At 41.0% G+C, this 12,546-nt stretch overlaps 2 protein-coding genes across 2 annotated transcripts; both read left to right on the forward strand.

The window, feature by feature from the left end:
* The first annotated feature begins 1,691 nt into the window (after nucleotides 1-1,691).
* On the forward strand, nucleotides 1,692-10,477 carry ufl1 (UFM1-specific ligase 1). Its single transcript, XM_058086545.2, has 19 exons — nucleotides 1,692-2,077; nucleotides 2,438-2,583; nucleotides 2,726-2,754; nucleotides 2,912-3,009; nucleotides 4,122-4,236; nucleotides 4,620-4,750; nucleotides 5,396-5,454; nucleotides 5,540-5,686; nucleotides 5,924-6,099; nucleotides 6,177-6,356; nucleotides 6,493-6,619; nucleotides 7,409-7,528; nucleotides 7,686-7,806; nucleotides 7,884-8,047; nucleotides 8,345-8,475; nucleotides 9,320-9,400; nucleotides 9,597-9,682; nucleotides 9,767-9,947; nucleotides 10,035-10,477. Exons 1-19 carry the CDS (start codon nucleotides 2,001-2,003, stop codon nucleotides 10,239-10,241), a joined length of 2,376 nt encoding a protein of 791 aa, XP_057942528.2. The 5' UTR covers nucleotides 1,692-2,000; the 3' UTR covers nucleotides 10,242-10,477.
* Nucleotides 10,478-10,984: 507 nt separating this feature from the next.
* Nucleotides 10,985-12,407, forward strand: ndufaf4 (NADH:ubiquinone oxidoreductase complex assembly factor 4). Its single transcript, XM_058086666.2, has 3 exons — nucleotides 10,985-11,228; nucleotides 11,351-11,448; nucleotides 11,768-12,407. The coding sequence occupies exons 1-3, from the start codon at nucleotides 11,057-11,059 to the stop codon at nucleotides 12,056-12,058; spliced, it is 561 nt and encodes a 186-aa protein (XP_057942649.2). The 5' UTR covers nucleotides 10,985-11,056; the 3' UTR covers nucleotides 12,059-12,407.
* Nucleotides 12,408-12,546: the final 139 nt, after the last annotated feature.

Raw genomic sequence — 12,546 nt, forward strand, 5'->3', positions numbered from 1 at the left:
TTTGTTCACTTCCAGTGCGGAAAGAAGGAATGTTAATATTTAGGAAATTTTTTCCCTTAAAAAAAAAAACATTTTTCCTTGACATGCTTTGTGAAGCAGGGGTGTCCAAAACTTTTTTCAGTGAAACTTTTTTTTTGTATTTTTGCTTTTTTTATATATATTTTCTAAATATTTCAACTTTCTCCTTAAATAATCTTTTAGGACTCCCATAATATTTTGACTTAATGTTACAAATATTACAACTTTATTTTGTTATTATTATGACCATTTTTTTTGCTATTTCAACTTGTTCATTCAGTTTGAATATTTGAACTCCATGCTTCTAAAATGACATTTTTCCTTGACATATGAGGAGTTTATTCACTCAAATGTATTTATAATATTTTTACTTTATTCTCGTAAAATTACATCTACTTTTTCACACTTTTACAGATTTTTTAATATTTTCTAATTTTTTTTTAAATTCTGACATTATAACATTTTCATTCTTTATTCTTGATTTTTGCTTGTTTCTTATAATATTACTTAAAATTAATTTGCAACTGATTGCAATGTGTGAATGCCCTAATTATCCATTCATTTATTCATTTCCCTTTTCCTCACTGGAGCCTATCCCAGCAGTTTTCGGGTGAGAGGTGGGGTACACCCTGGACTGTTGGCCAGCCAATCACAGAGTTGGTAACACTGCCAAGAAATGATGGAGGTTTTGCCTTTAACATTAAAAACACAAGGAAAAACCACTTCACTGCAAATCAGTAAAACTCATCTTCTGGTTGCGATTAAGACTGAGGTGTTTTGTTTTGCAAAGTTTTCTCCGGGCAGAGAGTTACAATAATCCAACCTGCAGGTCACACAAGCATAATCAAGCTTTTCGGCATCTGGTAGATTTTTTAAAATGCTGTTCCTGACACTTTATCATATTTGGGAACAAAAGGAAAGATCCTGATGAAAGATGACACCAAGGTTCCTGACTGTGCTGTCATCGCTGATGGCAAGACCATCTGTGGCGGTTATCTCATTTGCAACCTTGTCTCTGCTGGGAACCAAGGACGATGATTTCACTTGCATCTGAATTTAACAGTAAGCAATTTGAGGTCATTCAGCGTGTCTCGTTTGATTAGGTTTCATTGATGGAGTTGATGGATCATTTTCTCATGATACTGTATGGAGGACGTATAAAGGCTGAACAGTACAGGTCTCAGTGGGAGAGACCTGTTTCTGACAGGGCTCAAACATTGGACCTTTGGAATGGGAGTCCAACATGAGATTGAAGTGTAGACTTTAATGCTAATGCTAATGGTTTTATTTCATTTGAACATGCATCAGATTACAATTGAGTGCATCCCATAATCAGTTCCCAGTTCCACATGTCCAAAAGGAGTAGGAAGAAGCAAAGCTTATTAAATCCTACCACTCCATCAGGTACTCTAACCCTAATCCTAACTCTTACTTTTAAATTACCATGTTTTAAAAAGAAAATCGATTGAAAATGGAATTAATTTCGGTGCATATCCAATGGAAATCGACGCTGCTTTACGACAGCCAATGGCTGTAAGTAGTACTATGATGTCGCAATCCAATGATTCCAAATAACAGGGTGCCTGATTGGTTCTTTGTGTGAGATGAAAAAAACCCGGAAGTGACCACCTAGCTTGTAGCATTTTGCCCTCAGAAAAACAGTAAAAGTCGGCCCTGACAGAAATAGTCAAGTACAACCATAAAAAATATTTAATAATATTTACAATATTTATACCAGGCATATACAGATATACATATACAGCATGTATAGCGTTTGAGCCACAGGTGGCGGTAATGTCTCCTCGAATGTTTTCCCTTCGCTCAAAATAGATGAGAAGAAGAAATAGACCCGTAGCTCTTCTAATCTGAAGTCTCCTACGACGAATGTTGACGTGTCGTAAAGAGTTTGCCAGTGAACGGTAGTGAATATCTGATGATCAGTGTGTATATCTGATTATCAGTGTTTACCGTATCGCCTCATCATGGCGGCCGACTGGGAGGAAATTCGACGACTTGCAGCTGATTTCCAGAGGGCACAGTTTGCCGATACTGTGCAAAGGTAAACACATGTAACACAGCATGCTGTTTGGTTTTTATTCGGTTACGATTCGAATGATGAAATATGTGTTGCTGCTTTTGACTGAACTTTTACGTGTAAGCTAAAATAGGACCGTTAGTGTTCACCAAAAGGGTTGCAATCTATTTGTGGTGCTGGGTTGCGGGTGGCCTCTACTGGACGCCATCGGCTCATTTGCATAACGAGTCACGTGTGCATGTCCATTTTTAAAAAGACTACATACCAAGGCAAAGCATAATGTAAACAACACATGTTCTACACGCAGATGTGCGTGGCTCGTGTGTTTTGTAGCACAGAGAAAAATAAGTTCCCCTTTAATGACTTCAGTAATCTTCTTCACAGGTTATCAGAGAGGGATTGTGTGGAAATTATTGCCAGACTCATTCAAGACAAGAAACTGGATGTGGTGCACACCCTTGATGGAAAGGAGTACATCACTCCTGCACAGATCACCCGAGAAATCCGGGATGAACTTTACGTTCATGGAGGTCAGTCTGAAAGACAAATTGAGCTTTTTCACGTAGTCCTAGCATATGATACAATACATACATATAATATGATACATACAATACAATATGATAATACTTTCAAGACAAATATACATGCAATTTTTGCTTGCATGTTTTTTAGGACGAGTCAACATTGTGGAACTCCAGCAGGTAAGCAACGTCCATTTTCTATACAGCTTATCCTCACGAGGGTCGCGGGCATGCTGGAGCCTATCCCAGCTGTCCTGGTGGCCAGCCAATCACAGGGCACATATTCGACAAACAACCTATCGACAGTACCCTGTAACTCTTTGATCTTTTTCTACAGATTATCAATGTGGATTGGTTCCATGTTGAAACGAGAGCAAGCGATATTGCAAAAACGGATAAAAGTGTTCAGCTCGTCCTGGGACAACTTATTGATGAGTGAGTGTGACCTTGTCTTTTTCTTATTATGTTTTCATGCTTCAACACTAGCTGGTTTCTAGTGCCTGCATCCAACATTAGTACTCGGTACAAAAAGGTGAATTGGTTTGAGAAAACAGGGACAACATGCAAACTCCACACAGAGATGCCCGAGGGTGGAATCGCCCAGCTTTGTGGCCTGCACACTAAACACTCGCCCGCCGTGCAGCCCTGGTTTCATTTACATTTCATTTAAAATGTGCTGTATTGAGATCAATTTTGTGTTTAATTATGTTTTTTCTGTTACGAGAGGTTTCCTTTAATAGACACAGCTTCTTTGTGCAATGTCAGACAATGGAAGTCTGAAGGATAGGGGTGTCCAAACTTTTTCCAGCGAGGGCCACATAGTGTAAAATGAAAGGATGCAAGGGTCACTTTGCTATTTTGTAAAGCAGCACATTTAGATATGCTAAGAAGTTGTGATAAAGGTGAAGAAGCCTATTTTTTTGTCCTTTGCACTTTTTGTAATTTTCCAAATATTTCAATTTCTTTGTTATAATTTTTCTTCTTGTAATACTAGGACTGTTTTCCGTAACATTTTGACTTAATTTCAATAATATTATAATTTTTCCTCAATCTATATTTTTTTAATTATAACTCTTATTTTGTTTTGTTAGTTTAATATTTTTTGTTAAACATAGTTTTTAAATATTTCAAATTTGGTACTAAAATGACATTATTTTTCCTCCTTTGTCATAAAATTTTGACTTTTTTTTCTTGTTAGGATACAATTTTCTTCTGTTTATATTTTGACTTCATGCTTGGAATTTTTTTTTAATTTTCTTGTTATATTGTATTCTTAGAATGTGCTGCAAGCTAATAAAAAAAACGTTTAGATTCCACAGGTGTTATGCCATTGCTGTAGTACTGATTTCTACCACCAGATGGCATTAGTGTACTTCAAATGGGAATGCTGTCATGTGAAGAATGTGCTACGTGATGTAATTGTAAATTTAATAACATCATAACAAAATAGTAACAAAGTAATGTTTGTTATCTTTGTTGATATTTACAAAAAGTTCCATGTTTATTTTTTTGTGCAGCCAAATATGTTTTTGTTTGTGCAACTACAGCAACTACCTGAACCATTTAGCAGAGGAAGTCAATGACAGACTGCAAGAAGCGGGGCTGATCAGAATCGCAGATCTTTGTAAAAGCTATGATCTTCCTGGAGACTTCCTAACCGAGGTGAGCAAAGAATGATCAGAAAACTCTAAAACTGCCTCAGACAGCAGTGGATCGTCCGTGACCACTAATAATATAGACGGCAGACAGTGAACATGTACTTGTTATGGTTCCTCACAAAGAAACAGGACAATGTTGGATTCATCTAAAAGGCTTCAGGTGCCAACATGCAGGGCAGGGACTAAATGTGGCACACAAGTATCGATTGGGCACAGATTAGAGGTAAACTAGACCCAACCCCAGTCAATAGGAGCAGCAGAAAGGGAACAGAGCTGACATGGACACGACTCACAAGTGCCTGTTTGACCTAAATATATTGTATGTTTATGTATCAAAAGTGTAAAAAAAATTAATAAATCTGACTCTGTGCTTGTTCACCATGACAGGAGCTGTCAAAGCGTCTTGGGAGAGTGATCCAGGGAGAATTGGATCAGTACAACCGAGGAATCATATTTACTCCTGCCTTTGTTGCTCGCCACACAGCCAAGATAAGAGGGATATTCAGTGCCATCACACGGTAAAATACTGGTTTTCAACCGTTACCAATTCATAAACTGGATGTAATACATGACCATACGCACCACTGTTTGGTTTGTAGAGTGGCGTGAAAGTGTTTGCCCCCGTCTTGATTCTTTTTTTTTGCACGTTTGTCATACTTAAATGTTTCAGTAAATCATCAAACAAATTTAAATATCAGTCAATGGCAACACAATTGAACACCAAATGCAGTTTTTCAATTAAGGTTTATAAACATAACTGAGATTAATTGAGATCAATCAGCCTGAAAAGGGTTATAAAGCCATTTCTTAAGCTTTGGGACTCCTGCAAACCACAGTGAGAGCCATTATCCACTACTGGCAAAAAACATGGAACAGTGGTGAACCTTCCCAGGAGTGGCCGGCCAACCGGAATGACCCTAAGAGCGCATCCATGACTCATGAAAGAGGTCACAAAAGACCCCACAACAACATCCAAAAAACTGCAGCCCTGAAGGAGATTATCCAACCATCTGATGGTGACCTCAAGCTGACACCACCTTGGGTTCTGCAGCAGGACAATGATCCAAAACATGCCAGCATTTTAGTGTGACAAACGTGCAAAAAAACCGAAGTACTCCTGTATATACATTACTGTATATTTGAATATTATTCTTCATCACCAGGCCAACACCCGTGACTGGCATGATTGGTACATTTGGCCTGCAGGGGCATTTACTACATTGTAAGGACACGCTCTTTCTCTTCTTTTGTTTGGTGTTGCTGCTGTTATGCTCGTTATTGAACTGTAACTCTTTTCATATGGTCAGCTGTTCTCATAGAGCTGGTGAACACCGGACGCCTAAAAGGATCGATTGTCGGAGGGAGGCGGGACACAGCTGTGTACATCCCGGATATCTACTCCAAAACACAAAACACTTGGGTGGATTCTTTCCTCAAGCAGAATGGATATTTAGGTACATTTTATGTATATTATGTTTCTCAGAAGGGCTGCACGGTGGAAGAGTGGTTAGCATGTGGGCCACATAGCTTCGATTGCACCCTCTGTGTGGGGTTTGCATGTTCTCCGCGGGTTTTCGCCGCGGGAGTCGGTGTTCATCAACCAACGAAACCCCGAAAGTGGACTTATGAATTGCACTGCATTTTGTGACAATATTGTTTTGAGCTTTTTTGTTTTGACTTCTGATTGACAGAATTTGATGCCCTGACCAGGCTGGGCATCCCAGACCCCAACAGCTACATCAAGAAGCGCTTCAAGTCCAATAAGCTGCTTTTCCTGCGAGCCGCCTGTGTGAGCCAGGAACTAGTTGACCAGGTGGAAGCCTCGATAGAAGAAGCCGTCAACTCCGGCATGTGGACTGATATCCAGGTACGGTTTTACACTTTGGAGATTCATTTTCCCAGAATATGCCACAATTTTCAAATGCGCTATCTTGACCGCTTTAGCCAATTTTACCAAGTTGCCTGTCAACGGAGGACATCGGGATGTTGATCAACCAGACCATGAGGAACATGAACGTACAATCCACTGCTAGACTCCTGGGAGACGCCATGGTGGTCACTGAAAAATATATCAGTGGATGCCTCTTGCTGTTTGATGATTCCATACATCAGAAAGCTCAGAAGGTAAGTCAGTTGATTGGTGCTGGCCTTGGTTCTTCCGACCCGTGGATCTGCACCTTGAACGACAATAGGATCTGGACCGCATGTTCTCTGGTGGCAACGAGTATCTCGGTTATATGTTGTGTGATGTGCTTGTTAGGAAGTGAAGAGCAATCCGGTGTTGCTTATCACTGAAGAGGATCTGAAGCAAGCGTATGCGGTTCCAGAAAATGCCGGGCTGTCGAAAAAAGAAAAGAAGGAAGCAGAACGCAGAAAAAAAACAACAGGTTTGAAGTTCGCCCAACACAAGTACACGTCTTATTTACGGTAATGGTAATGGTTTAATTTCATTTGAGCATGCATCAGATTCCAATTGAGTGCATCCCAGAATCAGTTCCCAGTTCCACATGTCCAAAAGGAGTAGGAAGAAGCAAAGCTTATTAAATCCTACCCCTCCATCTGGTACTTTTACAATCAGTAACTGTTACATTTGTTCACCTCCTGCTTTCCATAATAGTCCATGTATACGTGGCTATTGACTGTTTGGAGTCATGCTAAATTAGCAATTAGCTGTATGGGCTTTTCAATGGGGGCGATGGCTATACTGCTAAATCATAAACTAGAATATGGCTCATCGCTGAGTGGATGATTATCCTGCTCGCTTAATGTTGACATTCTCCAATTTTGGATCAACATTTGTAATAAAGGTGACTGCTCCAAATCCTCGTCTTCTTCAATATGCTTTGCATATTCAAAGTCCAAACAGTACGTATATCTACTCACCAATAATGAATGATAGTGTATTTCCATAATCAAATGGAAACAGTAACGGCGCATAACTATGGTGCATTCAAGGACCATCCAACAAAGTCCGAAATCTCAACGCCTGAGGAAAAACATTATGTAAATGCGGAATGGTGATTGTGCGGTTATCCCCTGTATTGTATTTTCTATTTTTACACACCGTGTTGTGCTACTACTATTACTAGCATACAGTACTGCAAACTGTGTCGCTGCTGCTGGAGCCTTAGTTTCCCTGTGATGACATACAGTATTCTGTTCACTGTTCGTTCCAGAGGGCAGTGGCTCTGTGAAAGCAGGTGGAGGAGGCAATGCCAGAGAGATCCGAACTCGTAAAACCAAGAAGAAAGGGAGGAAAGATGACGACAGCGATGAGGAAACCAGACCTGAGAAAAGTATACACATACGTATATCATTTTTGTCTATACCATTATTAGCTGCCATCCGTTTAGATGATGACCACAATTAAAGAAGGGCGGTGAGGATAAGCGGTTGAAAATGAATGAATGAAGGGAATTGTGCAGTGTATTCATCTCTTGCTTTTCCTCCCAGATCTTGGTAAAAAGCAACAAGCCTCATTCATGACCCAGGAAGAAATCCAATCCGTATTGGAAGAGCGACTCGCTGACTGTCCACAAGACATCTGCTCTGAGCTGGCAGAGATTTTAGTGCGGTAAATCTGATCTATTGGACTTCCCTTCTCATTTTCTAAAACTTCCCAAGTTTGTAAACAATTGACCCTCTCTGCAGGCCTTTGAACAAAGCCTACCAGGAAGCCCTGCAGACTTTGCTTTTGTCCAGCTCCTCTTTAGTCTCGGGGGCCAACAAAAAGTCTGTAAAGGATATGCAGGAGGAGATAACTAACCTGTACAACAACATCCGGCTGTTTGAAAAGGGCACACTGTTCTTCTCAGGTAAATCTACAACCTTCTTCTCATTACCCTTATTTTGACCATTGAAGACACATGCACACCATTTTCAATACAGTACATCCCTGCTTTTCGTGAGGGCTACACTCCAAGACCAACAGTGTCTACGACACATGGCTCGTTGCCAAATATGCTAGTTAATTCAAGTATTGTCGAACAGTGTGCGAAATTGCAATATTGGATAGAAAAACATGAAAAAATTGTTTAGCATATAGGTGGCATATGTTAAACATGTGAACAGTTTTAAGGGTTGTGTGTGTATTTGACATCCCGTCCTTGCAGAAGAATCCCAGGTCCCCATTGTCAAGCACGTCTTGAAGAGCGTCTGTACAGATGTTACCAATATTCTGGTCAACTTCCTCGCCGCTGACCTGATGATGTCTGTTGAGAATCCCGCCACCATAACCAATGAGGTCAGAGCTTCATCTACTAAATGTGCCGGCGCTCGACTCGTTCGCTTACTCAGCCCTGCTACCGCTAGCTACGTTTAAAAAGAAACCAGGTACTGTCATTAATTATGCAGCTGTTACAACTCAGGGGCGTTCAACATTACTCATGGTTTAGTGGAGACTCCAGTTTTACCCACTAACGGGTGCTCTACGAAGACTCGGGTTTCACTGACTTATAGGTGCTTGGGAAAGACTCGAGTTTCACTGACTCACAGTTTGGCAAACACTTGATTATCACAGACTCACGGGCTGACAAGGACTCTTACCCGCTAACGGGTAGCCCATGAAGACTGGAGTTTCACTGACTTACAGGTACATGCACTTTGTGGTGAGTGACTCGAGTACCCGATTCACCTCGGTGAGCGACTCCTAAGAAATGTGTTTTCCATCACTGGACAATATGTCCTCTCTTCCCCAGATATGTCAACTATTTAGGTCCTCACAAAAACATCTGGCAGGAGAAATGAAAGCTCCTCTGTTCCTCTCGTGATGCAGTTTGCATTTCTAGTCCACTAACATGCGAATTATCTTTCATTTAAAGAAATATATATTTGCATCATTTTTAATATGTAAAGATTTTGTTTATATTTGGCTCTCGGCACAATATTGGAAATGGTAACACTCGGCCAACATCGGTGTAGCACATCCTGTCGCCGGTAAATTTAAACCTTCAAAATAAAAGGAAATGTCTACTTGACCTACATTCTGAGGTTTGCAATTACATAGAATGCGACCTTGAACAACAGACAGGAGCAGATTATGAATTATGCATATGCTCAGCATGCAATCTGTCATGTTTGGCTTTTAGGTAAGAGTCAAGATCTTGGGCAAACTGCCGGATGAGCTCAAAGTACCCCTGATGAAGCTGCACAACTGTCTCAATGGCAAAGTAAGTCACTTATACCTATGCTCACCGAGTAACCTGTTCATTGTTCAACCGTTTGTATTGAGTTGTGGTCTCACACACACGATAACCCGCACAGAAAACTTTTTAGATTTTCCAGAATCTGCACCTATTCCAGCTGTATTTCCTCTGATTTGTGCTTTCTGCCAAAACAAAAAAATGTTCTGTTTGTACTTTCCAGTCAATGGAGGAGTTTGTGAAACAGCTGGAGAGTTCTGCTGAAGTATGTGGCTTTATGCTGAAGAAGGCAGACAAGAAAAAAGAAAAGTAATGAAAAGACAGATGGACCACTTTCTGTTTTTGATCCTCTTGTGATTTGTTATTTTAATATATGCATATTTTTCTTTTCAGACAAGCCCTACTGTTGCATCGCCAGACTCTGACCGAGCAGTTGAAGGAGACGGAGGACCCCGCTCTGGTCCTCCATCTCACCAGTGTGCTGCTATTTCAGGACAGCACTCACTGCATCCTACACGCTCCTGGACGCTGCGTACCTCAAATCATAGGAACCCTCACAGGCCGGATACCCATGGTGTGTTTCTGTGTTCTATTGTAGCGTTGAATCGTTATCGTAAGTGTTATCCGGTAATAGCCGCAGCATTATCTGGACATGTTGCAGGAGAAGCATCAGCTGCTGAGCGTCTATCAGAGCCTGGTGGTGAAACAGTTGACCAGCCAGAGTCAAGGAAGGAAGCAGGAAGTGAAGGACGAGGCAGAGGAGCCGGATGAGGAGACCCAAAGGATCTTAACACAGTTCAAGCTTTTGACACCTCAACTCAAGGAGCTCGTTCTATCCCAGAAGAAGACATCCACGAGTGAGGACTGAGCCTTTTCACATGAAATATGATCTCCTCCACAAATGATCAAACCATTACTTGCACAATAGAAACAACCCTGACTCAAAATAATCCTATCACGCAAGTTATTTACAGGCATACTCTTCATTATGGTTAAAATAAAGGGTATGCTTCTACAGTCCTTTCTGAAGTGGAGATAAATCTGCCATCAGATTGCTTGTCTTATCTTCAACAACACAGAAATCAAAAATAAATTGAAAACAACTTTGGCTCTATTTTTTCCGACTGCCAACTGTAGCGTCGTCAACGTCTGCTGGAGTAGGGCTTTTATTTTGAAGGTTTAAATTTACCGGCGACAGGATGTGCTACACCGATGTTGGCCGAGTGTTACCGAGCGAACCCGGAAGCTGTGTTGCTGCAGCAGAACCGGCAAACGCCGATAAATCGTGTTCTAAAAATGGTGTTATAATGACCAAATCATGCCGTCTATGGGGCAGGTAGTATCAGAGGTAATTGTTAAGTCTTACCTGTGTCAGGTTGCTCTCGGGAATGCAGTAATAGAAGTCGTAGGCGTCCACTCGACACATCCAATATGGCGGCGAAGTTGGCTCGGCGTTTAATGTGAGGTCTACGTGTATATGGAACCGGGGACTTTTTGTCGTGAAAGTGAAAATACAGGAAACTATCTAAAGGGGGCGAAATACGATAAGAAAACTGGACTTTTGGCACATAAGGCTTCTGTACTTGTCAATGTGAACTCACTTATTCACTGAAAAGGCGACGTGTACACTAGGTGACACTAGGTGGCAGTGTGGCGCCTTTCAATGCAATTTTCGCTCTGTCAATGAAGACAGAAGAAGACAAGACACTTTCATTGCTTAACATGGGAGGTCGAGTTGTACGCATGTTAAGAAATTTCAACCTGGAAAACAGAGTTCAGCGGGAAATCTCCAAGGAAAAGCCGCGACCGGCACCGAGACATGCCGTCACACAAGCAGCCTTCACCCCCCAAGAAGGTGAGACAGATCCTGGACGCTAAAAAGCACGTCTAGGCAGGCATCATCGTTTTTTTATTCTACTCACCCACCTGCAAAATAGTCAATTCTTCCACGTTGTCATAGCAAAGTTATGTTTGCAGGAAATGGCGGTGTTGTCCACCAGAAGAACGACCCTCTGCTATCAAACCTTAAGTCTGTTTATGTGGAGTCCACAGACACACAAGCAGGGACGACAAAGGTCAGTACTCAATGTGGAGGGAAACAACCTTTTTTAAGATATGATGCACCTATATTTTAGATATTTTAGCCGGTCACTACAGGAACGAAACAACTCAAGCCTTATCCCAACGAGCTAATGCTAAACCCCCAAACCACTTGCTATGTAGCCAGGATGGCGACTAATATAGAGTGAGTCTAACATCCGGGTACTGGCAGTGCCATTCTTTTAAATGGGAAAGCTGAATCTGTCACTGTATCACAATGCTAAATATGTGTATATGTACTGATAAAGTTCACCTCAGCCATTTTAATGACACTTTATATCCTTCTGCACACAGTCGGTAACCAAGGAGGAAGAAACAAAGTACAGAGCCGCCAAGTTCTTCCTTCCGGGGGACTCCCGTGGCCTTGAAATCCTGACAGAAGTTCCTCAAGGCAAGCTGACCATCACGGAGGCTCTGAAGGCCGTCGGCAGCCACCAGACTGAACCTGAAACGTGGACTTCGCAGAGGATTGCCCAAGAATATTCTTTGGATTTGAAAGAAACAAATTCTCTTCTGGAGTTTTTCATCCCCTTCCAGGTTCAGATTTTATCACCTGAGACTGTGAAACAACTGAAGTCTTCTTAGGGGAGAGGGCTGTTTCTGTGATCTTTTCAAGCAAAGCTATTCATATTCATATACGTATACTGTACATGTTGTAAACAGAATCAGCAGCTTATGAAATGGTGACATTTTGTGTTCTGGCTTGCTTAGCTGTGTCTCAAATAGAATACTATTTCCTATAATAGACTGACCGGGGACCGGTCCAGGCTGGAATGGGCTCCGGCTCATCCATGACCCTAATAAGGACACACCACTGTTATTCAATGCCACATATAATTCTTCTAAATATATTAAAAACAAGGAAATGTTTCTATCTGGCATTTATATAATAAATTATAAATATTAACAGAAAAAGTGTTTTGAGAACATAATTTTACAAGAATTATTTTAATAAGTAGTAATTAGGTTGTGAAAAAAATGATACAAAATAAAGTCAAACTATGCAGAAATTTAAGTGTGACAAAACGTGCAAAAAAAGAAATCCGTTAACACTCTATATTCGATGTATTAAT

The sequence above is a fragment of the Doryrhamphus excisus genome, linkage group LG11, assembly GCF_037039965.1.
Source record: "Doryrhamphus excisus strain RoL-2023G ecotype Guam linkage group LG11, RoL_Dexc_Guam_v1.1, whole genome shotgun sequence".
Classification (NCBI taxonomy): Eukaryota; Metazoa; Chordata; class Actinopteri; order Syngnathiformes; family Syngnathidae; genus Doryrhamphus; species Doryrhamphus excisus.

What these genes read in the sequence shown, in the direction of transcription:
- ufl1 (XM_058086545.2), top strand. Translation starts at nt 2,001, where the DNA reads ATGGCGGCCGACTGGGAGGAAATTCGACGACTTGCAGCTGATTTCCAG. An exon ending in GCAGGGGCATTTACTACATT is followed by an intron (nt 5,455 to 5,539) that starts GTAAGGACACGC and finishes TCATATGGTCAG; the next exon opens with CTGTTCTCATAGAGCTGGTG. An exon ending in CAAGCAGAATGGATATTTAG is followed by an intron (nt 5,687 to 5,923) that starts GTACATTTTATG and finishes TCTGATTGACAG; the next exon opens with AATTTGATGCCCTGACCAGG.
- ndufaf4 (XM_058086666.2), top strand. Translation starts at nt 11,057, where the DNA reads ATGAAGACAGAAGAAGACAAGACACTTTCATTGCTTAACATGGGAGGT. An exon ending in AGCCTTCACCCCCCAAGAAG is followed by an intron (nt 11,229 to 11,350) that starts GTGAGACAGATC and finishes TTATGTTTGCAG; the next exon opens with GAAATGGCGGTGTTGTCCAC. An exon ending in CACAAGCAGGGACGACAAAG is followed by an intron (nt 11,449 to 11,767) that starts GTCAGTACTCAA and finishes TTCTGCACACAG; the next exon opens with TCGGTAACCAAGGAGGAAGA.